General features: G+C 43.5%; 3 protein-coding genes across 9 annotated transcripts; 1 reads left to right on the top strand and 2 right to left on the bottom strand.

Moving 5' to 3' along the window:
- Positions 1-381: 381 nt before the first annotated feature.
- On the bottom strand, positions 382-2,754 carry LOC129727566 (probable splicing factor, arginine/serine-rich 7). 2 transcript variants are annotated; one of them, XM_055685508.1, is made up of 3 exons: positions 2,617-2,754; positions 2,064-2,540; positions 382-1,754 (listed from the first exon to the last, which is right to left on the bottom strand). In XM_055685508.1, the coding sequence occupies exons 2-3, from the start codon at positions 2,463-2,465 to the stop codon at positions 567-569; spliced, it is 1,590 nt and encodes a 529-aa protein (XP_055541483.1). In that variant the 5' UTR covers positions 2,466-2,540; positions 2,617-2,754; the 3' UTR covers positions 382-566. The 2 variants fall into 2 exon arrangements, with proteins under 2 accessions (XP_055541483.1, XP_055541484.1); XM_055685509.1 differs by having other exon boundaries at positions 2,601-2,732.
- A 2,259-nt stretch (positions 2,755-5,013) lies between these two features.
- LOC129731369 (probable protein phosphatase 2C T23F11.1) lies at positions 5,014-9,224 on the top strand. 5 transcript variants are annotated; one of them, XM_055691284.1, is made up of 3 exons: positions 5,014-5,163; positions 5,420-5,726; positions 6,545-9,224. In XM_055691284.1, the coding sequence occupies exon 3, from the start codon at positions 6,575-6,577 to the stop codon at positions 7,667-7,669; it is 1,095 nt and encodes a 364-aa protein (XP_055547259.1). In that variant the 5' UTR covers positions 5,014-5,163; positions 5,420-5,726; positions 6,545-6,574; the 3' UTR covers positions 7,670-9,224. The 5 variants fall into 5 exon arrangements, with proteins under 5 accessions (XP_055547259.1, XP_055547257.1, XP_055547262.1 ...); XM_055691282.1 differs by having other exon boundaries at positions 5,417-5,726; XM_055691287.1 differs by lacking the exon at positions 5,420-5,726.
- An 8,833-nt stretch (positions 9,225-18,057) lies between these two features.
- On the bottom strand, positions 18,058-27,344 carry LOC129730796 (hemicentin-1-like). Of its 2 annotated transcripts, XM_055690368.1 has the most exons (12): positions 27,233-27,344; positions 24,925-27,170; positions 24,202-24,866; positions 23,193-24,151; positions 22,966-23,137; positions 21,955-22,915; positions 21,758-21,888; positions 20,418-21,629; positions 19,609-20,360; positions 18,878-19,559; positions 18,690-18,816; positions 18,058-18,630 (listed from the first exon to the last, which is right to left on the bottom strand). In XM_055690368.1, exons 2-12 carry the CDS (start codon positions 26,994-26,996, stop codon positions 18,237-18,239), a joined length of 8,127 nt encoding a protein of 2,708 aa, XP_055546343.1. In that variant the 5' UTR covers positions 26,997-27,170; positions 27,233-27,344; the 3' UTR covers positions 18,058-18,236. The 2 variants fall into 2 exon arrangements, with proteins under 2 accessions (XP_055546343.1, XP_055546342.1); XM_055690367.1 differs by having other exon boundaries at positions 24,925-27,339.
- Positions 27,345-27,656: the final 312 nt, after the last annotated feature.

Below are 27,656 nucleotides of genomic sequence, written 5' to 3'. Positions count from 1 at the left end.
ATTACCAATATTACACAATTCACTCTCTGACAGTAGGAGTATTGGCCAATACTGGAAATCTACTTATTCTAATCGTTTCTCCCAAATGTTAAAACGAGTCTCTAAACAAAAAGTTCAAACAAAAAGGCGTAAACAGAAATCAGATTTTCTCGATCTCTTTTACTCTTGTTCGTCATTGAAAACATTTTGCGTTTACAGAACAAGAACACACAATCAATAGTCAGCATTGAACAAAGTAAAAATTGTTCATGTACAACCTGTGAGATAACGTTTTTCCGATATCTACAAATCGAAAATAATCAATGCTTTATATCACAGAGCTTACAATCTTATAGTTTTAAAGGATTTCATTTTGTCGTTCCGGTACTGAGAGAACACCTGTGCGAGCATAGCAAGTGTCCGACTTTTATTCTCACATCTGATTTCATTTCAAGCAGTTACAATCAATCGACTTTATACGTACTGTAAACCGGTAGAAGAATACAGTTTGCCTCCGTCAAGAGCATATAGTAATAATTAATCATGATCTAATTTTCAGAAACACTTCTGGCGCTTACCGACATATTCTACGGCGAATTGGAAATGTCCATGTTGTCCGTTTCCGCCGTCGGGCTGGTCGCTTTCTCGCGTGGCGGAGGGGGGGAACCTTTTGATGCAGTTACCATTACGGAACTACTCTCGCTCCCGCCGCCATTCCCGTTACCACTAGCACCAGCATCATCGTCGCCCCCACCAATGCGTTCTTCGGCGTCATAATCACGACTTACGCTTTCCTCCAAAATTTTCTTCAAACGTTTATCCGGCGATCGACTACGTTTCTTTGACGAACGCGTTGAATCCTTCGTTCGGCTAGATCGGCTACGAGACGACGACCGTTTGCGGCTTCGAGAACGAGATCGCGAGCGACGTCGACGTTCCTCTTTGTTGCGATGGGTCTTCTTGCGATCGCGGCTGCGATCACGTCGCTCGCGTGAACGAGAACGCTTGCGGTTGGAACGAGAACGTGAACGACGACGATCGCGGGATCGGGAGCGGCTGCGATTTCTAGAACGAGAGCGCTTGCGACGGTCACGGGATCGCGAACGTTTGGATCGGGAGCGGGAACGCTTGCTACGCGAAGTAGAGCGCTTTGTATGAGAGTGCTTGGAACGACTACGGGAACGCTTCGAACGACTATGCGATCGTTTCCGTGAACGAGATCGCTTTGAGCGTGACTTGGAACGCTTTCGGGACCGGGAACGAGACCGACGATCCTTAGAGCGTGAATGGGAACGCGATCGGCGTCGACTTGAGCTTTTGTCCTTTGCAAGCATTCCTATGACCGGATCGATAGCAGCAGAAATCATGCTGTGCGCTTCTTTGACAATCGACATTGCCTCCTCAATTTCTTTCTGGGCAGCTTCATTGCTTTTTGCTTCCGGTTTTACGATCGGCTGCGTCGAGTGGTGTACATTGAGGCGGTACCCACGAAAATCAGATCCCTGCAGCTTCAGAGCGGAAATGATACTACGCTGCTCGCAAAATTCCATCAAAGCATAACGGGAGCGGTCGTTCTCTGCAAATCGGGCGTACTTAATTTCGCCGGCAGACTTGAAATGATCCATTAGATCTTCTAACCGCCAGTCGGACTTAATGTCCAACACCAGAATGGTGCGTCTGGTTTCTTCAATTTTTTTCGCATCAAAGTTGACCGGCAGCGGAGGATACTCCGGTAGATTATTCTCGTCCAGTTTCGGATCGATGGTTTTGACTACCTGTAAAATGAAGAAAAATATTAGTGGTTTCTACTGATCAACTCTATAAACGTATATTTAAAGTTCAACTAATCTGTCGATGAATGGCTAATATAAGCATGTTACAATATCATGCATTTTTGAAATTATGAATTGTTTCGATTAAAATACCTCTTTTGTATTAATTTCGTATGCAACTTTTTCAATTCATTAGATTTTTTCTTCTGTCATATTATGAAATTCGAGCATTACATTTCATGCAAAATATTATATAATAGCAATATTTGGAAACAAGGTATAAATTTGAAGTAAGCGTTGACTTCTACTCACCTGATTAGGTACCATTCCGTCGATCCGGTTGACTACCTCCGGTGGTAGTTTACTCGGCGCGTCTATATTATGCAATCCCGGAACCAGCGTTCCATTAGCGGCCATCTCCAATGCCTTGTACTCATCGGGAATCATTCCACTTTGCACGGGAATGACTATCAGGGCACGATCGATAAAGACCGTGTTGGTTAAATGCTGTGCCACTGCAACGCAGCTGCTTTCGAAATACTTGACATAACAGATACGTGACACTACCGGGCAGGACACATCCCGAATTGTCGGATAGAGGCGAATTTCGTCGATCTTTCCGATGTGCCCAAACAGACTTTGCATCTGGTCCTTGGTAGCTTGCGGAGCAATGTTGGTGATTTGCACCACCTTCGTGCCGGTACCGCCAGCCATTGCGTTTGCGACAAGCGGTGGAGAAAATTTCCTGCGAAATTGCTCCTATTGCGGGTGAAATCCGTCGCAATTCAACTGAAAATCATTACACAATGTTAAATTCTGAATGTTGCGAGTTATTGTCGCTGTTTTCACAAGGTTTTAAGCTTACTCCGCTGGTTTCTAACACTTTGCACGCAAAAACGTTGGAGGCTGCAGAAAAATGAAGCTTCTTCAAAGAATAATGTCAGGTCTTCAAATTTGTGCCGTTCACTCACACAAGCTAACAAGCACGGGTGGGCATAACATTGCACCGTTAAATGCGGCATGCAGATGCATGCACGCTAAAAAAATTGCCTTGAAAAGTTAGTAAAATTTACCAAAATAAAACGGTTAAGAAAACGGACTTCAGAAAAACAAACGCCGTTCGATCGTTTTTGCCATTTTTACCATGAAAAAGGGGGGTCGTTATGTATCTTAGCAGCATTTTTTCAGGCATTTTTCTCATACATTTAGAAGTCACTGGCAATGTTTTTCATAGAGTTCTCCAGGCGCGTTTGTATTAGTGCGATATATTCGATTTTTCTTTGTTAGCTGTAAGAATTTTTTGTCACCTGTGAGAACATCATCTAGAATAGAGAAGAAAAAAACTACCGAGTTTGATTCACATTCTCGCAAATTTCAATATGCAGTGTAAAACGGGCCGTGTTGCAATGTTCGTGTGTTTCCGCTTGGAGAACTCTATGGTAAAATTATTGTCGATGGTAGATTCAACAACAAAAAACGTTGTTAAAACATGGTAATGACAACAATCGTTGGCAAGTTTACAATTAAAATACCGTGTCTTTTATGGTTATAGTAAAAAAAACACTGTCAGTTTATTGTTCTCACCGCAAAATACATCGTGAATTTTGTTTCGGGAAACTCAACGAAACCATCTGAAATTGGAGACCAGAACGATTCAAGCGAAAATTTAAAATTTAAAAATTGTTTGACATTAAATCGATAAAACTCATGCTAGGTTAGCTCCAGCCCAGCATATAGACCATCGCACGGTGATGTCACGCATCTGAGTTTGACAGCTACTAGTAACTTTGTTAACCTTCGGACGATGCAGTTTTTGTTTCAATTATAGCAGATCATTTCAATTCTAACCAAAATGCCCTATGAATGTTGTGCGTGAGGTGCCAGCACATTAGGAGCTATAAATCGAGCAGCATTTCCACTGCGCACACGATTGCTCCATCATAAAAAAACACAAAGTCCAAAATGTAAACAAAGTTACCACTAATTGTCAGAAAAGTGAGGTTATAGAGATTCGGTGAGATGGTCTATAACTTCATGTATTTAAAAAAAGTGGAAGAGGTTGTTTATAAGATACGACCGCAAGGTTAACGTAGAATTACGACAGCCTGTCTTATGTCAATAATTTTTTTGCAATCCAGTTTTCCACGAGCGGTAATGGTGGACAGTGCACGCAGCTATTTTTGGCGTTTTCTGTAGGTCAAAGAATTTTCAATCGCAGTAACGGAGTAGAAAGTATAACAACATCGTAACGTAGCGTAGCAACTTCAACAATCAACGGGCGTTTTGTTATTTATATTTCGTCGTGCGCATGCGCGAATCATAATAAACAAAACTGTCTATTAAAGTTGCTATGCTACGTTGCAAAAATGTTATGTTTTCCACTCCGTTACTGCGATTGATAACTACCCGACCTACAGGAAACGTCAAAACGAGCTACGTGCACTGTCCGCCATTACCGCTCGTGGAAAGCTGGATAGCTTTGGAAATACACTCGATTAGGGTTAATCAATTTAATGGTGTGAAGCGGTATATTTTTCCGTATATTTGAAATAAAATCCTTTGCACGGTAACACGTAACACCGTGATGTTATACAGTTGCTTGAATATTAGGAACAGAAAGCGACCTCGAGTAAAAACAACAACAACAAATCGTTTACAAAGTCAGACCGGTTGTATCCGTTAGTGTCGTTAGTGCTTGTGAAGAGAGGTGGTGATTGGTTGCTCGGTATGATTTAGACAATCGATGTTATTCATCACTTTTTAATAGTGTATCTCAAACAATCCAGCTTTTTACGCACCATAAGGCGGTCGCTTAATTGCGTGTTCGTAATATGCGAACCTTTCTGCTCTCGTCAGATTTGGGATTTCTGAAAAATTGGCAACACAAATGTTGCCAGATATATTTTTCTTCTGATAAAATATATGAAGACTTCAAACTGATGTAATATTCACATCAAGAGCATTTTGTTGTCACTTTCGGTATACGATATCTTGCTAGCTGCGTACCGTTGATGAGAAATAATCATTACCATGAATCTGTATCTGAATTTTATATAGAACTGAGATACAGTCAAAATATTTTTTACGTTATTGTTACGTGAAATTTCCTGTACTACGTGAAAAATATTTTGAGTGTAGGTAAAATTTATTCATTTTATTCATAAGCCTCTATTCACCGATTCCGCAAGGGGTGCGTAACTTGTGGTGCAATGTTGGTAGACATAATTTGCCGAATCCACTAATATGTCATAAACTACTGTCAAAAACTGGAAAACGTAAAAAAACCATCGTCAAACGCTATTTCGACGTCCGCGCATTACATTCGTATCGTATGGTTTCTGTCGTATTTGCTGGCTGATAAGCTAATCTTTTAATTTTCTTGGCCTTTTTTGGTTTCATGTTTCATTTGCAGGTAAGTTAATGTAACTGTTGGTAGAAAAAACGTCTGCTGTGTTGCCGTTTGATTGCTACTGGAAATTCTTATAGTGTTCTAATTGTGACGGGAGCTTTGTTTTATTTTTCTTTATTTCAATTTGCCTGCCACCCACCATCGCCGTCTTTGTTGCGGATAATTCACCGACGACGTATTTCCCCGCGTCTCACGATTGGCTGCAAATTACTTATTATCGCGGCTGACTGACATTTATTTGCCTGCGTGTTATCAGTAGGGGGGCAAGTAAAGCGCACCCAGAAGCAGGATCGCAAGAAGACGGAGCAGTGGAGATAAAAACAATCAGTCTTGAATCTTGGTTTGGGCTTGGAAAGATTGTGCAACGAGTTTAGATTTTGCAGAGGGCGCTTGCCATAGCAGGGCTATTATCATCATTCCGGTGCAATGTTTGGTTGAGACCGTGGTGAAAAATAGAATCAGAGAAAATTACACGAGCCCCGAGTCGATCCTGCAGGCGCACCCGAAGAGCTGTGGCGGCTAATTGATCAGCAGAATATAATCAATTAGGGAGCGTCCCCAACTGGGTGAGTGTCTTTTTTGACCCAGTGTTTTCTTTCCAGCAACGCGACACTGGCATTGGTTCGCCACCGCCAAACGAGTGCTTATTCTCTCATTTAGTGGCTGCAGACTAAACAGTAAATAATTGATCACGTCCTGTTTGTTTTTGCGCTTTGTCGTTCGTGTACATGTGATCGGGTTTAGGAAGTTTCCCGTTTGCAGCAAGGCAAACGATGTTGTGATGCAATTGAGGGGTGCATTTTTTATTGTTCGATGTTACGAAACAGTGGATGTGTGGTGAATTAGCTTCACATCAATTGCAGCAGCGGTTGAACTGTGATAGAGAAAGATCAAAGTTTTTCTTTTTTTTTTGTGTGTGCATAAACAATGCCCTAGGTTCATTGCCAATGTTGTAATAGTTTAACCGGGTACGCATGGAAACAAAGCGGTTAGAACCGAGGTTTGCAAAGGAATGCTTTTAATTGCGTGTGTAAGTTGTGACTTATCGGTTTCTCCGACAATTTGTGTTAATTTACATGACTCGTTGATATAATTTTTAAAGCAATCCTTTTCTCCTTGTTATGCTTACTTGAATATGAGATAATAGCCATTTATGATATTAGTTTTACTTGCTTGATTCTTTTACAATGACAGTGCCTAATATTCAAAATTGAATGCCTGATTTTCTGATTGTGAATTCCTGATAAAAGTGTAGAATAGAAAGTTTCCGCTGCATAGAAACTAGCAATAATTATTCAAATTTTTATGCATCGTCGAAATTATTCACAATTACAATTTCATACATTATTTTAAAATGTTTCTTATGTTTCTCGTTTCCGGCCAGTTGAGGCACCACAAACAACATCGGTAAACAATGGGCCAGACACTGTCCGAGCCGGAAACGTCAAAAGAATCGGCCTTCTGTCAAAATGACTACTACAAGGTGGGATCCAGCTGTATGCAGGGCTGGCGCATCCACATGGAGGACTCGCATACCCACATCCTGTCGCTGCCGGATGATCCGGGCACGGCATTTTTTGCAGTCTACGATGGCCACGGTGGGGCAAACATTGCCCAGTATGCCGGGAAGCATTTGCACAAGTTTGTCACGCGAAGGCCCGAGTACGGGGACGACGTGAAGCGGGCCCTCCAGCGTGGTTTTTTGGACGTTGACGATGCGATGCTGAATGACGAGTCACTGAAGGAGCAGATGGCCGGATCGACGGCAGTAGCTGTGGTAATAAAAAATGAACGACTTTACTGTGCCAATGCGGGCGATTCGAGAGCGATCGCTTGTGTCGGTGGAAAATTGGATGTACTTTCCTTGGATCACAAGCCAAACAATGCAAGCGAACTTGAAAGGATAAAACGGGCTGGTGGTTATGTTGAGTACAATAGGGTCAACGGCTACTTGGCTCTTTCGAGGGCGTTGGGAGATTTTAGTTTGAAGAAGAACAGTGATAAACTGCCAGAGGAGCAAGTAGTGACAGCATATCCGGATGTCGAGGAACGTGAGATAAGTGATGATTGGGATTTTCTGGTGATTGCCTGCGATGGAATATGGGATGTTTTACCGAGTCAATCAGTGCTGGAATTTGTGCAGGCCGAGATAGCCCAAGGGATCTATCCACAGAATATTTGTGAAAATTTGATGACACGCTGTCTTGCTCCGGATTGTCAGATGGGAGGCATTGGAGGGGACAACATGACAGTAATCATTGTGTGCTTTCTCCATGGAAGGCCTTACGAAGATTTGGTAACGCGCTGCAAAGAACGCGTCAACGAGATGAACATTAAGATGGCGCAAATGTTCATAGATCATGAGTCGCAGTCCGCCAGTGAACCTGAGAACGACACATCACCAGAACAGTCTCCCAAAGCAACGACGATGACTGCGTCAGAGAAGAAAGAACAACCCTTGGATGAGTGGTCTGACGAAGATACCAGCGAGGAAGTCGATCTAAAATAAGATCGAGGCCATCGTTATTGTCTGCTTTCTAGTGATTTTGTTTTATTTTCACACGGACACGTTCACATCATTTACTCTGTGGTTCCTTCCAGTAGTGAAACTCGATTCAGATTGTTGATGTAAATTATCTTCCCTTGTTTTAAAACATTGAAGCAGCTCTGGATAAATTTTAACTGTCGACCGAGCCCTTATTAGGTTACGAGCATTGTAGATATACGGTTCTGTAGCAGAGATAGCAGATCAAAGAGTTATCAAGTTCGGTTTTCAGTAACACTCATGGACAAGAACGGGACATAAATCAAGTAGAAATTAATTGATTCACAACCAAGGTTGTAATAAATTGTGAGGAGCTTCATATTCACGACGAAAAACTATATTATCACCGTGTATAAGATCGATGAACATTTTATTGCCTTTTTTATTTTTGAGTCAGTGGAATTGGTTATGTTCGACCAATTAAACCAAAATAAAGTATACATTGGTTAAACAAATACCGAGAGGTGAATTACACTTTTGATGGTATTTCTGGTAGTGCAACATTTATTTGTCACATTCCAAACTCCGGAATAGTCCAATACTCAGTGTCACGCGTACCAATGAGATAAGAATAAACGGAAAATAATCGTCTTCTTTTCTAGTTAGTATTTTTTTCTTTTCGGTTCGTTTTGCTTAAATTTATTAACAATCGTTTAAAATGCAGATGTTTGTAACACTGTTTAAACTGAAATACCAAAATGTGGACTGCAACTGAGCGAGAGTTCATCTTTTTCTGTATCAAATCGAGTGAATATATAGCACGAACTTTCGATTGTGCTATCAATGGGCGCAATTTTTGAGCCAAAACGAAAAAACAAACTAAGGACAAGATGCAATTTAAAACAAAAATAAAGAATACGCTTCTCTATAAAGTAAACCTGACTATGGTAGGAAAACTTTTTATCGTTCTCCGTAACTATAATATATTCAATCGTCGCCACAGGATGGCTACCAAAGGCATTGTAAACGATAACGAGACAAAAATACAAAACTATTTAGTGATAGGAACGTTTTAGGAAGTTCATTCCTCATACCTGGTTATTTTCACCACCCTTCTTCTTTTATCTAGCAGTAAGCTTTACCATGATGACAAAAAAAAAGAAATTGTCTGAATGGATTGGTGTGAATGGACGGGAATTTTCGGTATACATATTCAGCAAATAAATAAGGCCCTTAATTGGCTGCGAACTTATCCTTAGATTGTGACTAACCTTGCTCGTGATCGAAGCTCATATGAAATATACAATAACATACATGTGAGGAAATAAGATAATAATGTAGACGTTAGGCAACCAACCCCCATCTGTTTAGTTGAGGTAACCCGTAGCTGTTATTATAGTGACAGGAAGTGAAGTCTTCTGTTTGAGAAATCTGTTTTTTTTGCCTAGTGAGCTTGAAACAGAGCCAGTGCATATGATAGAGTTTGCAAGCAGCTATAGTTCACTGTAGAAGAATGTCTACCCTTTTCCTGCACGCACTGTCAAAAAAGAGACGTTTTGAAATAAACTTTTTGAACAAACCCAGTAGTATTTTTTTTACATTCGTGTGTAACTGTGAGTTGGATAACTATCTTTCAGTGAAACCTTTCAGTATTTTGATCTATCCTTATTATCAATCATTTGATTTATTGTCATGAAAGCACCATGTGCCTTTTTCCTCGTAAATAAAGTAAAACTTTTTACCCTTATTCCAACATATCGGATAACGTATGCGTTAAAAACAGGGACTTTTTTCGGATGGTTATAAAAAAATAACTAAGACAGATATTTGAGTTTGGTAAATTTCCCATGGAAGGTAATCGTGTTAGCTTCCTCGCAAAAAAAGTATGTCCTTGCGTCGGCCTTCCAGCAGTTAACCGGAACATTCGCTATGGCGGACAAAAACATGCGTGTAGGCATGTTTTCTATCTCTTTCGTCGTTTAATTTAAGGGCCATCCACATATCACGTGGACAAATTTTAAACGTTTTTGACCCTCCCCCCCACGTGGACAACTGCTCATATAAATTCTGAAAATTTACTTACTTCGTGGGAAAAGTAAAATACGAAGTGCTCTGCTAGTAGTTGCCATCCAGGGTGAGACAGGTCTCGTCGTCCATCTCCACCGCCTCGTCGGGTTTTGCCGGGAAAACGACTTGACCATTTTATTCAGCCGCTGCCACTGTGTCACTGCCTGCAGCGCCGAGACTAGTGGACGGGACTGCTGTTTGCTGGCATGTATGTCCATGTTCACCAGGTACTTTTTCAGTGTTTGGCCGGTTGCACCGACGTCCCGGCCAGGCGCACGCAGCGGTTTAGTTACTTTTCCCTCGGTCTTGGTTGGTAACGTTTCCGCCAACCACGCTCGACGCCTGGGTTCGAATCCCAACGCCGACATAGGTGTCGATGGTTGTGGGGTGGCGTGATCCACTCACAACCAACCCAACAGGTCTAGATTCAATTCTAGCCGACACCGGGAAATTTTCTGAGGCGAAAAATCTCTGAGATCACGCCTTCCATCGCATAAGGAAGTAAAGCCGTTGGCGCCGGTCCGTTAATCAACGGGTCGTAAGTTAGGATCCTGGGTGGAGTCGCCTCCCTTGCGTCGGTAATTGGCACAACAACAGTGGCGGAAATAGACCGACGGAAAATGAGCAAGAATAAAAAAAGATGTAGTTGCCGGAATGTGCGTATCCGGTGTCCACGTACTGCCACACGATGTCCTTTTTCGACGCGACGGGATACCGTTCTTTGAACGCGCACACTACTGAACGGAGTAGCTTCACTGTGTGCGTGTAAAAGTACACCCATGAAAAATTGTAAAATTTTGTCAATTTTTCTAACGCAAACGGTAATGCATCCTCCATTAGTTTTGTTTGTTTCTCTCTCTTATAGGTGTGCATAATTCATTTCCATCGATGATCCAGAGTTTTGGTATTTATGATGAAGCCACCACCAGGCAAGGCGATGTATAGCAGGGTAACATTGAAACTATTTCTTCTGCTCACTCTGTATCGCGCTACTGTTAGGTTGAAGAGATTGCCAGTGTTCAGTATTTAGTCTTAGTCTTGGGAGCTTGTGAGCTCTCGGAAAGGTCATCTAGCGTCGACGTTGAGCGAGCAAGGCAATGTCGTTAGCCATTGTTAGAGGACTCCAAGGCAATCCTCGGGATGAAGCTATTGTCAAAAGCTTCAACCAGTATCTTATCCATAACAACAAGAAACAGTCTAGTCTCACTCATGTCGGATTGGACAAGACGTCGTTAGCGAAAACCTTGAACGAGAATGCCTCGTACTGAGTATTGTACTCGTACTCATACCTCCATGAGTCATACGATCACAACGGACTGTCAGGTCAGCTAAAACATGAACACAACTTGGTGTATCCTGAGTTAAGTAAGAGAGTGCGACGCGACCATTGGCGGGTTAACCATATTTCGGCGGTAGAGAAAATGCTTCGCCAACCCGAGCGTCTGTGCACCAAGACAGTGCGGATCTCCATGTTAGGGGCGGCTGACTAACATTCGGTATCAGCGTGGGACTCTAAACAGTGCTGTCACGACGGTCCTCCGGCGAGACTGGGGGTTGATGCAGGACTTACGACCCACCGGAAAAACGGACCGAAACAATCGGCGTAGACCTAGGTAACGAAAACGGACTAACGATTGGGAACTCGGACATTGCAAGCCTCTTAATTTTTTGGTCCTCGGTATTAAGTACTCACATTTTTTTCGAGTTATTGAGGGTACGCAAGTTCGACATTGTAGCGCTGCAGGAGGTATACTGGAAGGGAGTATCACGCACGAGCTAGGCACAGCTTTCGTTTTGATGGGCAAAAGGCAGAAGGGCGTGACATCAAAATCGTAATCGGAGATTTCGACGCTCAGGTTGATCTGGAGGAATTCAGATCGGTTATAGAAAAGTTCAGCACACACCGGCTCACGAACGAAAACGGCCTACGACTCTTTAACTTCCAAAAACATGGCCATAGTACTTACTTTCAGCATTGTCTCCCATATCGGTGCACCTGAAGATCACCACAACAGACTGATACAACATCCGCTACCGTCGCCCATCCACGGTATGATCTGAAGCGTCTAAAACTCCTTGAGTAAGCGCAAAGTCTTGGAGCAGCGTTGTCGGATGAGACAGAGCTTACCGAATCCCCTCTGGAGTACTACTGGAAGACTGTAAAAACAGCCATTAAAAACACTGCGTAAGATGCTGTTGGTTTCGTCGAGAGGAATCGACGTAACGGCTGGTTTGACGAGAAGTGTTGAATGATTCTAGCCGAGAGGAATGCAGCAAAGGACCCATCATAACGTCAGTCGATACAAACAGAAACGAAAACAGCAGACTCATCTTTTCCGGGACAAAAAGCGCCGCCTGGAAGTACTGGAGTGTGAGGAAATGGAGCAGTAGTACCATTCTTAAGAAACACGTACATTCTACAAGAAACTAAACTAAAGATGTAGGAATCTTGACGGATGAACGTGAGGTGAGGTGACAGAGGACCAAGATGGTGGGAGGAACGATTTCATCGGTACAGCGGATGACGGCCAGCTCAGTGAATGACGATAAGTGAAGTTAAGGATGCTATCAAGCAGCTCAAAAACAACAAATCAGCTAGAAAGGATGGCATCGCAGCGGATCTTATCAAGCTTCCTGTCTGCATCAGCTGATAGTTAGGATCTGGGATAAAAAACAGCTACCGGAGGAGTGGAAGGAGGGAGTAATACACCTAATATACAAGAAGAGCGACAAGGTGGCATGTGAGAACTACCAAGTAACGCAGCCCAAAAAGTACTCTCCCAGATCTTTTTCGCCGCCTCTCGCCGCTAGTACCAAGGTTTGTGGGAAGTTATCAAGCCCAAATCTTTACGCTGCGGCAGATCCTTCAAATGTATCAGAAATACCAAGTCCCCACGTACCACCAATTCATAGATTTTAAGGCCGCTTATAATACTTTCGACCGTGTAGAGCTATGCAAAGTTATGGACGAAAATGGCTCCTCTTCGAAGTTAACAATACTGATTAAGGCCACGATGCGTGGTGTACAGTGCTGTGTGCAGATACCGGGTGCAGTATCAAGCCTGTTTGAAACTCGCAAGGGGCTTCGAAAAGGCGACGGTCTTTCCTGCCTCCTGTTCAACATTGCGCTTGTAGGAGTGCGGCCTTTAACATGCGGGGCACGATCTTTAATAAATCCAGCCAGACCTCATCGGGAGGACGTTCCAGGCGGTTGCTGAACAATACACCTAGCTGAAATGTGAAGCAGAAAAGGTTGCATTGAAGATGAATACGTCAAAGCCAAAATATCTGCTAGCAGGGGGAACCGAGCGCAATAGGGCTCCCATAGGCACCCATCGATGCAGAAGACTTCGAGGTGGTTAACGAATTTGTGTACCTCGGATCATTGGCAACGTCATACAACAACTGCAGAAGAGAAATCCGCAGACGTATTGTAACTGGAAGTTGTACCTACTTCACAATAAGTTGAGTTCTGGCAAGTTTCGTCCCCGTACACTATGAACAAGACGCTCATAAGACTGGTAGTGCTCTGCAGGTACGAGACATGGACAATGTTCGAAGAGGACTTGCAACACTAGTCGTTTTCGAACGACGTGTGCTTATGACCATCTTAGACGAAGTATGTGAGAATGACGCATGGAGGCGTAAAATGAATCACGAGCTTGCGCAACTCTACGACGATTTCAGTATCCAAAAAGTCGCTAAAGCTAAGGGTACAATTGGCGGGACATATTATAGGAATGTCGGACATCAATCCCGAAAAAATGGTGTTCATCTCAAATCCGGCCGGTACAAGACGTAGAGGCGCGCAACGAGCTAGATGGTTGGACCAAGTGGAGCAAGATCTTGGAAGTGTAGGACGCTCAAAAAACTGAAGGCAAGCTGTTATGCGCCGATTGCGTTGACGTAACATTGTGAGGATGTTTCACCAGGAAAGTAATTAAGTACGTAAGTAATGTTCGCTCTGATTGACCAGCCTGTACGAGGTCCGGGGAGCTGGTAGGCCACAAAGCCTTATCCAGAAAACCAGTCGAATCCTCCCGACACCACATTTGGATGATATACGCCATGTGGGCCGGTACGGCGCACAGAGGAGTACCTAGAACAAAAAGCTGGCCAAAATAAGAAAAAAGTTTTTCTCGCTTTTTGGTGCCGCTATATTTTTTTCTGCACCTTAAATAAATGCATCACAAAATGCCATCACTCGATAAACGTTAAACGGTATTATCATATGCTGGAAGCGCTGTAAACATTGACAAATTTTCAAGCATTTTTTGGGGAATCGAACCATTTATAGTAACAAGTTGTGCCAGGCATCAAAAAAATGACAATTGATCAATATTTTGCAGCAAATGAGTTCTTTATATTCAATGCTAATAAACCGATTAATAGAAATTCCGAAATTAAAAATTATAGCTACTCTTAAGAAGTTTTCGAAATTAGTGATTTTTATGTATTTCGCGGAATCCGATCATATAATCATCGAGGGAATGGAAGTTCATAATATCACGAACACGCAAATAACTTCCGGATTGACATTTGCGACCCGTTTGTAATATGTTGTTTATGACAAATTTTGACGTTAAGTGATCACGCGTACATGGGAAATGAAAAAAAATACCTGATGGGTCCCTGTCTCATGCTTAAAACAGAGTTTCAGCTCAACAAAGATTGAATTATATTGATTAAGTGAATGGATTTCAACAAATTTAAGTTAACTTAAAATTAACTTGATGCGTAGAATCAATATTCCGGGTAAATAGCACTCAGTACGAAAGGATTTTTTCCAACCTACGTAGGTTTAGGGATACCATATGGTCGAAGGTAGAAATCACGACATTCTTTTTCGGCACAAATTTTATCTAAGCCTAAGACCCCCTAGCTTGTCACGAGGTACGATACTGGCCTAACAAGCAGGTTGTCAAAGCTTCAAAACCCAACCTGGAAGAGACTGTTAGTATTAATAGAATCACAGCGTTAGCCACGCAATTGTCCTGTATACTAATAGTTATAGATTTGAAAAGTCAGATGAATGAGTAGTATGATTGTTAGAGAGGCACACTGTCGCAGTGGAAAATATGACATCGGGGGGTTCAACCGCGGGGCATATGAGAGTTTCGCGGGACGTATTTTGTAAAACGCGGGTCTGTCTCGTCATTTCACAGTTACTAGATGTTTGACATTCGTGGAGGACCAACGCGCCCTTGGGGTTTTCGAACGAAAGATGTTGCGTACCATCTGTGGTGGAGTGCAGATGGAAGATGGATCATGGCGGAGGCGGATGAACCACGAGTTGCATCAGCTGCTGGGAGAACCACTCATCGTTCAAACGGCGAAAATCGGGATACTACGGTGGGCTGGGCATGTCGTTAGGATGTCGGACGACAACCCGGTGAAAATGGTTCTTGATAACAACCCGACTGGAACAAGGCGACGGGGCGCGCAGTGAGCAAGGTGGCTCGATCAAGTGGAAGACGACCTGTGGGGCCTCCGCAGACGACATGGCTGGCGAGCTGCAGCCATGGACCGAGTTGAATGGAGACGACTTCTTCGAACAGCAAGGGACACTTCGGCCTGGAGCTGACTGGTAAGGTAAGTAAGATGTTTGACGATTTCTCTCGTCACTTCGCTGAGATTGTATCCCGAAATCGTAAGAGATACGCTACGAAATTGACTGTTTCAAGAACATCAGGACAAATGGTAGAATATAAAAAATAAATCAGGACGCTCAAATAGAATCACAAAATCAGGACATGTCCTGCTAAATCAGGACGGATGGTATCCCTACGTAGGTTCCGCGAGGCATCATATAATCTGTGAGTACAAATTGATAATTCTAAATGAAGATATTTTGCTACATCATTTTTTCTGGTAAATTCTTTGATTTGCTTCGCTGCCAGTTTTGCGAAAACAAATCATACGAGCGTATCACTTCATCTGCTCACTAACATTAATGAAGACACATAGGCTATGTAAATGTAAGCATTAAGTTGTGTGTGTGATATTTAGAGCTACTTTTTGATACAATACTCGAACCAGCCACTTCCACTTCTCACCTAAATATTTCCCAAAATATTGCTAAGTAGCAGCGAAAATAATTTTGGCCAGGTTTTCATTCGAGTTACTCCTCTGTGCGGCCCCCTGTTAAAAGACGTAATGATCCTTCCCGTAGAAGTCTCAAAGTGCCGGGGTCACAACCTCCTCCAGAACCTCCTTTTTCTCGATAAACACCAGGAGGAGCTTTCTACGCCTGGATACCAGAAGAATTCTGCTTCATCCTGTGAGTTTTTGAGGATTATGCTTTATGAGGAATCTAAAGTGAACTAAGAAGAATTCATTCCATGGATTAGCAGATTGGTTTAAGAAGAAAATATGCGTTTTTACTCGATTCTAGCAATTATTTTCCAAAATCTTGTACAACGACACCCGTATGTGGATGGTGCTAAGCGCGAACGCTACTGAACACTTTCTTCACGTCAAACCTCACGATTGTGCAATAACGGATGCCCTTTCCCGTGCGCTGGAATGTTACCTTCGCCATTTCGATGACGGAAAAACTGGCATCCAACATGGACCTTCCTGTCCGGAAGCCTAACTGGTTATTTACCACACACTTAGATTTTATTGCCGAGAACTCAACAGCTGATAAATTCAGCGAAATGTTCTACAAGTTTTCAGCAGAATTTTCGAGAACTTCGGCAAACGAAACGTCAATACTTACTGGTTTACGGTAAATTGATATATTTGCTGAATGTTCGTCGAAATATATTGCTGACATTCGTTCAAAACTTCGCCGAACTCAATCAGCTGTAGGGAAGTTTGCCGAGATGAATTAGGTGTGCATACCTGTGGAGGATCTCTCATGACATGCCCAGCCTACCGTAGCTTTACGATTTCAATAGTATGGACTATAGTGGGTTTCCCCGGCAACCTTCATGTTTCATCTACCCTCTGTCCCCTACCGTAGATCGTTCTCAAAACCTTTCGTTCGAAACCCCCCAAGGGCACGCTGGTCCTTCACGAGCAAGGTCAATGTTTCGTTGCCGTAGAGAACTACAGGTCTAATAAGTGTTTTGTAGATGGTCAACTTTGTGGAGCGGCGAATTTTATTCGATCGATACGTTTTCCGCAGTCCGAAGTAAGCGCGATTTCCGGACATAATGCGCCTTTTTGTCTCTCTTAGTCTCTTCTAGTATCGTTGTCGGCAGTCACTAGTGAACCCAAACACACAACGATTTAAAACGCCACGATTTTGTCACCGTCAAATAAAATCCGTGATGGGAGGCTAACAGAGTCTTTTATGTCTAGTCCGATTCGATTGGTCTCTGCCTTAAGTCTGCTGTACGTTTCCGTCAACGTCCCAAAGTCACGAGCCATAACATCAATGTCGTTGGCGAAGCCAATTAATTGGCCGGACTTCCTGAAGATCGTAGTGGCACTCGTCTTTATCTCCGCTCTTCAAAGTCTATCAATCTTCCGCAACCCTCTTCCAGATTCGAATGGACTCGAGAGCGTCCCCGAAACTGGCAGTGTACACATCACTCTATCCATAGTCGCTCTGACCAATCGCGTAATTTTCTCCGGGGACCTATGTTCGTGCTTAATTTGCCATAGCTGATTTCGTTCGATTGTGTCATACGCTGCTTTGAAGTCGGTGAATAGGTGGTGCGTAGTTTGGTTGTACTCGCGGCATTTCTGGAGTACTTAGCGCAGTGAACAGATGTTATCCGTGGTGGCGCGGGCCGAATTCTTTTCTAGGCGGCGAAGTTGGGAGAGTACTTTATAAGCAGCGTGATTGCACGATAGTTGCTACAATTCAGAACTGCTAACTAGCACTAGCGTTGACACCCTCTGTGCACTTTACCAATCTGCTGAGGATGATCCTTTTAAGCACCAGATAGATAGGTCTATACGCCGTTGGGTTCCGTGGCGGTTACACAGCCCTCGGCAATGAGATCAATCTCTGTCGCTTCCACCTTTCCGGGAGAGGCATTCATTCAAGCACTTCTGCGTAACTACTCGGAACAGCCCAGGGCCACATTTATGGTCGTCTTGATGGATTGGTGATTACGATGAGTTCCTTATTCCTAAGCCTTGTTTCCTCCTCAGCCTCGGTGCAACTGTCGTCGCTCACGAATTGGATGTCTGGTAAGTTGACCGACTGTTCCTGGTCTTTAAGATAGTGGAACGTCGAGCGTGAGACTCGGCAGCCGTAAACCAAGAGCTTGGCTCGTGGCGTGGAAAAATTCCCTCCATGATACGCTCCAGCATCGCTGGTGATGGCTCCGCAGGCGCCAAAACGCCTTCGGTTTTGAAAGCGTGACTCCCAATAATGATTTAGAAAGTTTGGTTAAAAACTGTCCAGTCTTTATTGCGTGGTTCACCATGTGAACCATTCAGTGTAAATTTGATAGCTTTCTTTGTCTCGATATTATTAAATATTTTACTTACAAGCAATATATAAATTTAAAATATCAACTGGGTTATCTGATGTAGGTATTGTCTAATAAAATTTCTCAGTTTTTTACGAAATTTTTTTAAGCTGCTCGACAAAGTGCACGTAAACAGTGAACTTGTGCACATAGTCCATAAAATGCGATTCGATCCCGAACGCGTGTGCAACGATTTTCAATTTGTAGATCTTACCACGCTGCATTCGCTTCGAGCCGTATAGATGCACTGCCCCGGATGTTTGTGAGATTTTCTCTAAACTAAACACGTGCCCGTAGGTTCGTTCCTGAAAAGCAAACGTCGTCTCGGTGGTATGGCGCTGATAAGCTGGGATGGACAGTGTTGCCAGCGGTTGTCTAGGGTTGTGCTTGTTCAGAACTATTACCTTGTATGTCAGGGTTTGCTCTATGTGTGCTCCATCGGGACATCGTTGATCAACACCGAAGCGGCAGTCCTGGTAACATTGGCTGTAAGATGTTAATGTTATACTAAAATTTATGAAAAATATAAAATACTGTTCATTCACTCTGTAAGTTCATCTTCGTCATATTCCTCAGGGCAAGCTGTTGGAACGCATACGTAGCTACCTTGGGTATTCAAGCAAGTTTGCCCCTCACTGCACTCATCTTCTTTAACAGCGCACTCATCGATGTCTAAAATTATTTATTAGGTTAAAAATTATTGTATTTGTTTCAAAAATTAGCACCTACTTACCAACACACTTGTTTCCTGTTAGAAAGTATCCCTCGGGACAAGTCATTTCGTAGTTAATGATACTATATGCAGGTTGTTCGCGTGTTCTACGCTTGGAACATGTCTTGCCATCGGATGCCATCGTATAACCTGATGGACAATAGCAGCTGTAATTACCGGGATTATTCGCACAGTAATGTGAACACTGGTGCGTTTCCTCTCGACATTCGTTAACATCCACACACGCATCCGACACCATTCGGTATCCAGAAGAGCATAAGCACTCGTAACCGCCCTTATTATTGACACACACCTGACCCGGACCAGTACAGCTGTGGTCACCAGTTTCGCATTCATTCACATCTACACATCTCCGAAGTGTTTCGTTGTAGATCATTCCAGCCATGCAGTTGAATTGTATCGCATTACTAACGCCGCCGAAGTTTAAATTATAGGCTGTCGTATCTTGCGTTAGATTGACGGTGTTCTTCAGACTAACAATAATTTTATGGTAGCCATTTTGGTCATCTTCGTAATCCTGCTCGGTTGGAAGATCAATGTACTCAACGGGAGGTGCTTCCGCGAATTCAAAGTTTCGAATTATTTTAAACTTTTGTGGTTCGTTTTCTGCGGAAATATCTTCGTAGTCATTTTCTGCAGAAGGGTGTGTGGACTCATATGTTAGCAGAGGAGAAAACTTGCGCTGCAAAAAACTTGTATTAACTAATATTCATCACATGAAAACAATTTACCTTCGAATCTACCCGGTTGATGGTTTTCACGAGTGCATCGTTTCGACACGATTTGCTGGAGCATTTGTCGACTTCCACATTTTCACCCTCACACTGTTTCCCACCGTTTTTAGGTTCCGGATTGGTGCAGGAGCGTTTCCTGTGACGCACACCGACACCACACGATTTGCTACACTTAGACCAGGAGCTCCAATCGGACCATCCGCCGTCCACGATGCATTCGCGTAGTTTACATATCTGTAATTCGCTTTCCGACCCCACGCATGGAAGTCCTCCGTTTCGGGGCGCAGGGTTAGCACAACTTCTCCAACGAATTGATCGACCAAATCCACAGGTCTCACTACAAGGTGTCCAGTTGGTCCAGGGAGTCCAATCGCCGTTGATAGGGCAGAACTTTACATTGCAAATTGTCTCTTCCCGTTCTTCTCCAATACAAGGTTTACCACCCAGTGACGGAGCCGGAGAATCACATTTGCGACTGCGAAAACTCACAGATTTCATCCCGGTAAATTCGGTAATACAGTCTAGTGAACAATTGCTCCATTTGCTCCACACTCCCCAGCCTCCGTTTACTGGACATGGCAACATTTCACAATTTTTAATTTGAATGTTTTCACCTACACAATTGTATTGAGGCCCATGAGCTGGTGAACCGGTCATCAGAAGACATATGCGGGACCGGAACTGCGTTCCTTTGCCACAACTAGAGCTACACGCACTCCATTCACCCCACGGTGACCAGCTGACAGGAACTGTAACCAAAAATCAATGTTTTTAATTTTCCAGCACTAAAAGCATAAACATCCCACCTTCTACACTAACGTAAAACTTGCGGCTAACCTGACCATGCAGGTTACGTCCGACGCATTTATATTCTCCAGCATCCGAGGACTGTGCGGCCGAAATTCTTAATATGTGACCGTTCGAGGCGAGGAAAAATCCCGACCGGTCAGTATTCACCGCTGTACCATCTTTGATCCAAAATACTTCCACTTCCGGTACGCCAGCCATTTCACAGTTCAAATCAAGGCTGTGGTGCAACAGAACCATCGGCTTTACCACGTACTCAATCTGTTTAAACTGGGGAGGAGATTGGACGACTATATGGAACAACTTCTGCGTTGATCCGGCAGTGTTGTTTACATAGCATGAATATGTCGATGTTGTTTCAATGCTGTACAACTCCAAGACGGAATCTTTACTGGGCAACCTTTCGTTTAGTTTTTCGTCCAAGTACACGACTTTGGTCCAGTATATCTCCGGTGCTGGGTTGCCCAAGCTAGCACAATCTAGTGTAACGTTGTCGCCTTTCAATATGGAAATCTCTTCCTGTTCTGGTTGATCGGCTATCGCTTCGTTATCACGAAAAACTATACTGTTTATCATCGTTGGAGGCACCAGAATACTGACTGAAAACGCAAGCTCCTGCTTCCCGACTGAGTTTTCACCCAGACAGGTGTAGTTCCCATGATCTTTTCGACTCGTGGATGATAGGAACAGAGTTTGGCCGCTGGATTTGATAGGTTTGGAGTTGCGGAACCAGCTGATGGTTGGTTTAGGATGGCCGGATATGGGACAGAACAAAAACAGTGGCAGCCCTTCCAAGATGTGGAACGATAGTCCAGATTTGAGTCTGTTCAGTTGAACGAACGGCGGAGCGAGCACTTCAACTGCGGACTTTTGCTCGTCGTAGCCTACAGCGTTCTGCGCTAAGCATAGATACATTCCGGCAGAGTTGGATGTTGCATTCGGTTGGTGCAGACCTATCTGAATGTCGAATTCGGACACTCTGGTGGCTGTGAAAAGTTGTGTTCCAAGGGCATACGTTTTGCCTTTTAGTCGATAGGTTTCATCGAGTTCCATGGAGTCAGGATCCAAGTCGGAGGTTGAAGCCAAAACTTCACCTCTGTAGATGATGCTGAGTACGGGTAATGGATTACCGTTTGCATGGCAAGTAACTGTCAGAGGTTCACTTATAAGAATCATTTGGCTTTCGGGGAATCGTGTTATCTCCGGAGTTTCTGTGAATGAAAATTGGTTATTTCAAGAATTCCATTTTTTCTTAAGTGAAAGCTACGACGGTTTGCACAAAATGTACCCTAGTGAAATGAAGAAAGGTGTAGTCCCGCGTTGAAACAGAAATACTTACGATAAACAGTAACATGGAACTGCTTTTCGTCGACGCCGAAAATGTTCTCCGCCTCGCAAGTGTACAAACCCGAATCCTGTGGTTGTACGCTACTCAAGTCTAAAGCACCCTCAAATTCCTCTAAAATTGTACTAAAACAAATAAATTCATTTGTCAAACATAAACTGAAACCACTTCAACCTATACAAAATTCTTACTCATCCTTCATCCAGTGAAATATGGCCGGGGGATTAGCGCGCATCGTACACTCCAGCTGCAGGTCTTCACCCTTGAACACCTCGATGTGACTTACAGCTTCGCCCCAGTTGCTGGGTGATGTCATCACATCCAATCGATATACTTTTCTGGCGTTGCCCAATTCATTCTCGGCCACGCAGGTATACAGTCCGCTGTGATGAGTATCGATGTCCTCGATCGCAAGCTCACTGCTCCTGGTGATTACCGATTGATCTTTGATCCAGAAGATCGTCGGTTGTGGTGATCCACTGGCGTGGCACATCAAGCGTAACTGTTCCCCGCGTAATAGTGTGACTTCTGCTATGTTCGGATCTCCAGAGGAGTCCAATTCGTGCTGGTTCTCATCCTTGTTATCGTTCATTCCGTGCTCAATGTGTTCGATTTTTGGTGGTGTTAGAATTCCCACTATAAACGAATGGTTATTGCGACCGGCAGGGTTCTCCACGAAGCAAGTGTACGTTCCAGCGTGCGATTGTCGAAGTCGGTCAATGTGGAGAATGTTTTGTAATGCGTTAACGTCCGACAAATCAATGTAGCTGTCTAAGTTACGCTCGTTGAGGTGCCAGAGTAGGCTTTCGTAATTATCGAATGGACACACTAGCGCTAGAGAGTTATTCAGTTTAGCCTGCACGATCTGTGGCTTTTCGGAAGCATTTCCAGCTTTCGTCGGAGGAGTCAGAACTGTTACTTCTGTTGATCGTCTATCTGTTCCTTCTTCGTTCACGAGAATGCAAGTGTAGTTGCCAGTGGCTTGTAGACTATGTGAAATCTTTAAAGTTGCGCTTGAATTCCGTGGTGTGTTATTGTGGCTCCACGAGGGTCGCGGTGAAGGATTACCTTCACCGTCACAGTGAAGCTCTATTTCTTGTTCCGGTAGTAACTGAACACGTTCAGGAATGTTAGCAGTAATTTTTGGCGGTTCTGAAAAATAATGCTGTACTGCATTGCTTGAAATTGTACGTCAAACTAACCTTTTACTACTAAGTAGTATACTTTTTGGCTGTTGCCAACTGAGTTTTCAGCATTACAGACATAAGTACCCTGGGAGAGCTTCGTAGCATTCATGACCAGCAGACCAGTGTTGGTGAACTCAACGTTTTGTTGGTTGATTGGGTGATCCTCGAATGTCCAGCTGATGTTGGGCTAATAAAAAAAATGAACTAATCATCCACTGAATTGTAAAATTACTACTGCTTACCTTTGGAAAACCAGTTGCGGTGCACTCGAGGCTCACATTTTTACCACGGGACACAGCAATGGCGGTATCTTCTGGAGGCCCGAGCAAAAATTGAGGTTTACCGTAAACTACCACAGTAGTGGTGAAAGATTGCTGTCCGAAAGTATTGCTTGCCGTACACGTGTAGATTCCAGAGTCTTCCAGAGTGGCTTCGAACGGCATACTTTTATTCAGTGGCTCCTCATTGAAATGCCAGCTTAGTTTTGGTTCTGGAACTCCAGAAGTGCGACAGTCGAGTGATATTTCTTTACCGATTTGAGCGCTGATGACTGTTGGCGATGTTTTGAGAAATATCGGAGAGCTTCCGTAACGCAGTACTAGTTTGCTGGTAAAGGTTCCCATAGGGTTCACTGCAAGACACTGGTAGATACCTGCATGATCCTGTGTGAAATGCTCTATAAACACGAGCGTTTTATTATCGTTGCGCAGACTGAACCGTGGATCTGTGCTATTCAACTTTTTCTCATCGAGTAACCAGAATACTTGAGGGTCTGGAAGTCCTGTACTATCACATGTAAGCTGATGTATGGAGTCCTCCAACCCAACATGCTCCACGCTAGTAACTTCATCATCAACCAGAATTCCTTCCACGGTGGGAGCTTCCATCAACCGAGTTTCCACGACAATACTGTCCGCTCCATGGGCATTGGACAGAATACAGCTGTAACTACCTTGATCTGCCGCACTGAAGTGCTCAACAGTCAGTTGGTACTGGACTGCGTTACGAGTTTGGTCGATGTTTAAACTAACTCGTGCATTGTTATGCGTTTCGTACGGGCTGCTCTCGAAGGTGAATTGATCACTAGTCCAAATGTACTCACTCAGTGGTTGACAAAGATCACACGAACAGTTGACGGTTACTGTTTCTCCGGGCTGAACGTAAAGAATCGTATCGTTCAACTTCGGGATTTTTGGAGGTTCTACAAATAAAATATTTTACTATTATGTAACTTAGATTCTTCCATCTTACCGTTAGCTTCGCCCAATACCGTGATCGTTCTCCTCGTCGAACCGTGGCGGTTTTTAGCGTCACAAATATACGATCCTTCAACCTCGGGTGAAACGATAGGCAGCAGTAAGCTAGAACCAGTTTCTAGGAGAGGCTTTTCCTCAATCTCATCCAGAACTCTGTAACTCCACGTGATCATGGGTTTTGGATTTCCTTCCAAGCCGCACTCCAAAAGCAGGGGTTTCCCATATGCAGCTGTTGCTACATTCGATACCTCTCCAGAGGCTTTTGGCGCGTACTCCACTGTGACGTTAGTTGAATCCCAAATCATTCTTCCATCAGACTCCACCCGACATTCATAGGACCCCGCATTGTTGGATGAAATATTGTACAGTTCTAGATATTCTTTCCCGTAAGCTGCTTCTATTTTCACTCCATTGAAACTCCATGTTTTCGGTGCGCTAGGGCTAACATTCTTTGTAATACAGCGAAGTGCTATAAGGACCTCGTGCTCAAACGCGACAATATCTTTCGGATAAACTCCAACAGTCGGTTCCGGTCGGGGTTTCACCTTAACAACCGCTAGTATCTCAGTTTCGCCTATACTGTTTCTGGCATGACACGCGTAGCGACCCGAGTTTCTAGTTGTTACATTTGGCATTCGAAGCTTCAGGGAATCTGTTGAACTGTTTATCGATTGATTAGATTATTATAATAGTTCGAACTCATCGGATGCATACTTACTCAAAGTTTCTTTCCACCAACAGTCGATTGGATCGCTTCCACTGGGCAGTAACTGGAAGGAGTGACTCGACACGGCAGTTGATCTGCAGGATGTCACCTTCTAGTAGCTCTGTATCTGTGAAGTCCAACGAAAGTTCTGGAGCACTCAACCCAGTGGCCTGAATGGCCGTTGATATAAGGCGATTTATAGGATTACCATTCACATCCTTTCCGGTGACGGAAATTTTAAACTTTTGCCGAGGAGCCTTGAAGGCTTCAGTCGTGTAAACTATGGACGAATCTTCCAACAGAGTTTTGACCAGCGGAAGCGTAAACTTAAACGCAGCTGCTCCAGTCTCACTAGTGTCGTGAGCGGTGATTGTCACATTCGACAGCACATCGATACGGTCTGTTTGAGAGGGCTGAATTGTTAGTATGTTATCTGCGTCAAGTACTGGCTGGCGAAAGAGTGTGGCAATGGAAGTTGGTTTCGTTTGTGAGAAACCAAATTTGAATTTGACGTCGCTGTTGCCTGAAAGACGAACAGAGTGGGGCGAACTAGAACCAGCCTTGATGTTCCACTTTCCTGGAATCGGCTCGGGAACATTTACAACTTTGACATTTTCCAAATCTAATATGGCTTTCGATTTATTGTAGGGAACTTGTTGTGGATCAGTGATTTCGATGTTTGGGCGATGACCAGCTACACTAACGCTAAACTCCTTCAGTGTTGTGTCCACATCCAGGTCGATATGATGCGTTTCAGCTCCCCGAGAATCTACTGCCTTCAAAGGAACATGGTCAATGTTCAACATACCTTTAATGCTAAGCAGAACCTGTTCGATCTGATCTTTCTTCAAATCAAAAATTTCCCCATTACTGGCGGCTGCAATGTCGTTCATCACTTTATGTCCAGGCGAACTTTTCCCATCACAGAATCCTGTCAGTAAGAAAGTAATTGGTGTCTGTTTCTGTTGTACCAGCCGTAGAACCCGTTGATCTAATTTAAAATCTTTAGCGGTAGCATCAGTGAAAACGAATACAAATGAATTCGGAAGGGCAGCTTCAATTGCACTTGAAATGGCAGCCAGTGCAGCTTCGGGGCAGTCTCCGCCTCCATAGATTTGCAGGTTCTCCAGTGTTTGCAGCAGTTCGTCTTTGTTACGAGTCACCAGTCGAGGACCGACTTGTGGATCACGAAACGGCACAAACACGTAATTGTAAATTGGATTATTTTTCAGGTTAGTGATTTCATCAATGATCAGTTTAGCTCCATCGCGCAGCTGTTTCAGATCATCCAGCATCGATCCTGTTGCATCGAAAACAATTACCAAACTACGTTGCCCTTCACTTGGAGCCTCATATTGTTTACGAATACTAGACAGTTTGGTATCTAACTTTGGTATCAAAATGTTACTAATCTGAGGACTATGCACTCCATCAGAAACAAGCGGTTCACTGTAGAAAGTCTTCTCTCTCGGAACAGAAGCTTCTTCCAAAATAGTACCCATACCCTCACGCTCCGATACGGGTCGAAGCACTTGTTGCAGCTTCTGTTTCATCTCATCTGTTTCATTTTTCTCTTTCAACAAACCGAGTAAACTCAACACTTCCCGTGACGCAGGTTTCCTGCGTAACACATCGATAATGTCATCGCCAAAGTCCGCTTGATCTGCCTGCATTTCTTCATTATCATCGAATAGTTCACCACTAGCATCGAAATCCACAGAACTTTGCTCCTCGTCACTGAACAATGCCGCCATTGTGACGATACCATCTTCTCCACTGCTCTTCTCTAGTTGCTCCGTTTCCTCCGCCCAGGAATTCCTGAAGTCGAACAGCTGATCGTCATTTTCCGACAGCGTTGTCTTATCAATTCCCTCGTAATTATTATTGCCGCTAATAGCCGTTTCTGAATGAATCGGCGTGTCCCGGGGTGTGACCTCCGGCGCTGTATTTGTTTTGATCTGGTTAAGCTTTCCGCTCACTAAAAGCATCCACAGTTCATCGTTATCAGTGGCGTTCTTGCCGGCTGCGCTAATTATTGCGAACGCTACGATTAAGAGTGCTCTTACAAGACAATTTATTTGCATGATTGACTTTATAATTTAACGTTCTGGAGGCAAATTTGCGACTTTCGCTGCTTCCGGGTGGTCCAAATTCGGTGAAAATGCATCAATATCTACGTAACAATTCTGCGTTTTAAAAAGACACCATCAGCGGAGTAAAATTGACCGTTAGAAAAAACGTGATCGGTGAAAAGTCCTCTGAAAATCACGTTAACACGCGTTAGTTTTTTGTAGAAACCTTATAACACACTGCGAATTACAATGGAATTACTCGTCACAAATTTAACTTCACTTTGAAATTGTTTTTTGAAATACTGATCCACTATAAGCCTACACGCAGCAAATCGATCGTACGTCCGAACTTATCAGCTTTGAGTAGGAAAATGATTATTGAGGCGCGTGATGAAGTGAACGTGCTGCGAACCGAGACAGATGGCACTGTTGTTGGTCGGAAGAATTGGGAGTAGTTTCAGCAGTGAGAGATATACAGAGAATGAGCAACGAATCGCACGTGCTTTTGGCTTTTCTCTCCGGCATTTGTTATATTCTTATTATTAGCGATTTTCTCTGTTTACATGGATCTAGTGAAAAAGCGATTCACAAAAAAATAAATATAAGATAATCTTCCTTTGTTGCCGCTTCATTGCGAAAACATTTTGCATTAATAAGAAATCGTCTAAATAA

Source organism: Wyeomyia smithii, chromosome 3 (assembly GCF_029784165.1).
Source record: "Wyeomyia smithii strain HCP4-BCI-WySm-NY-G18 chromosome 3, ASM2978416v1, whole genome shotgun sequence".
In the NCBI taxonomy this organism is placed as follows: Eukaryota; Metazoa; Arthropoda; class Insecta; order Diptera; family Culicidae; genus Wyeomyia; species Wyeomyia smithii.
This window is presented reverse-complemented; position numbering and strand designations above follow the sequence as displayed.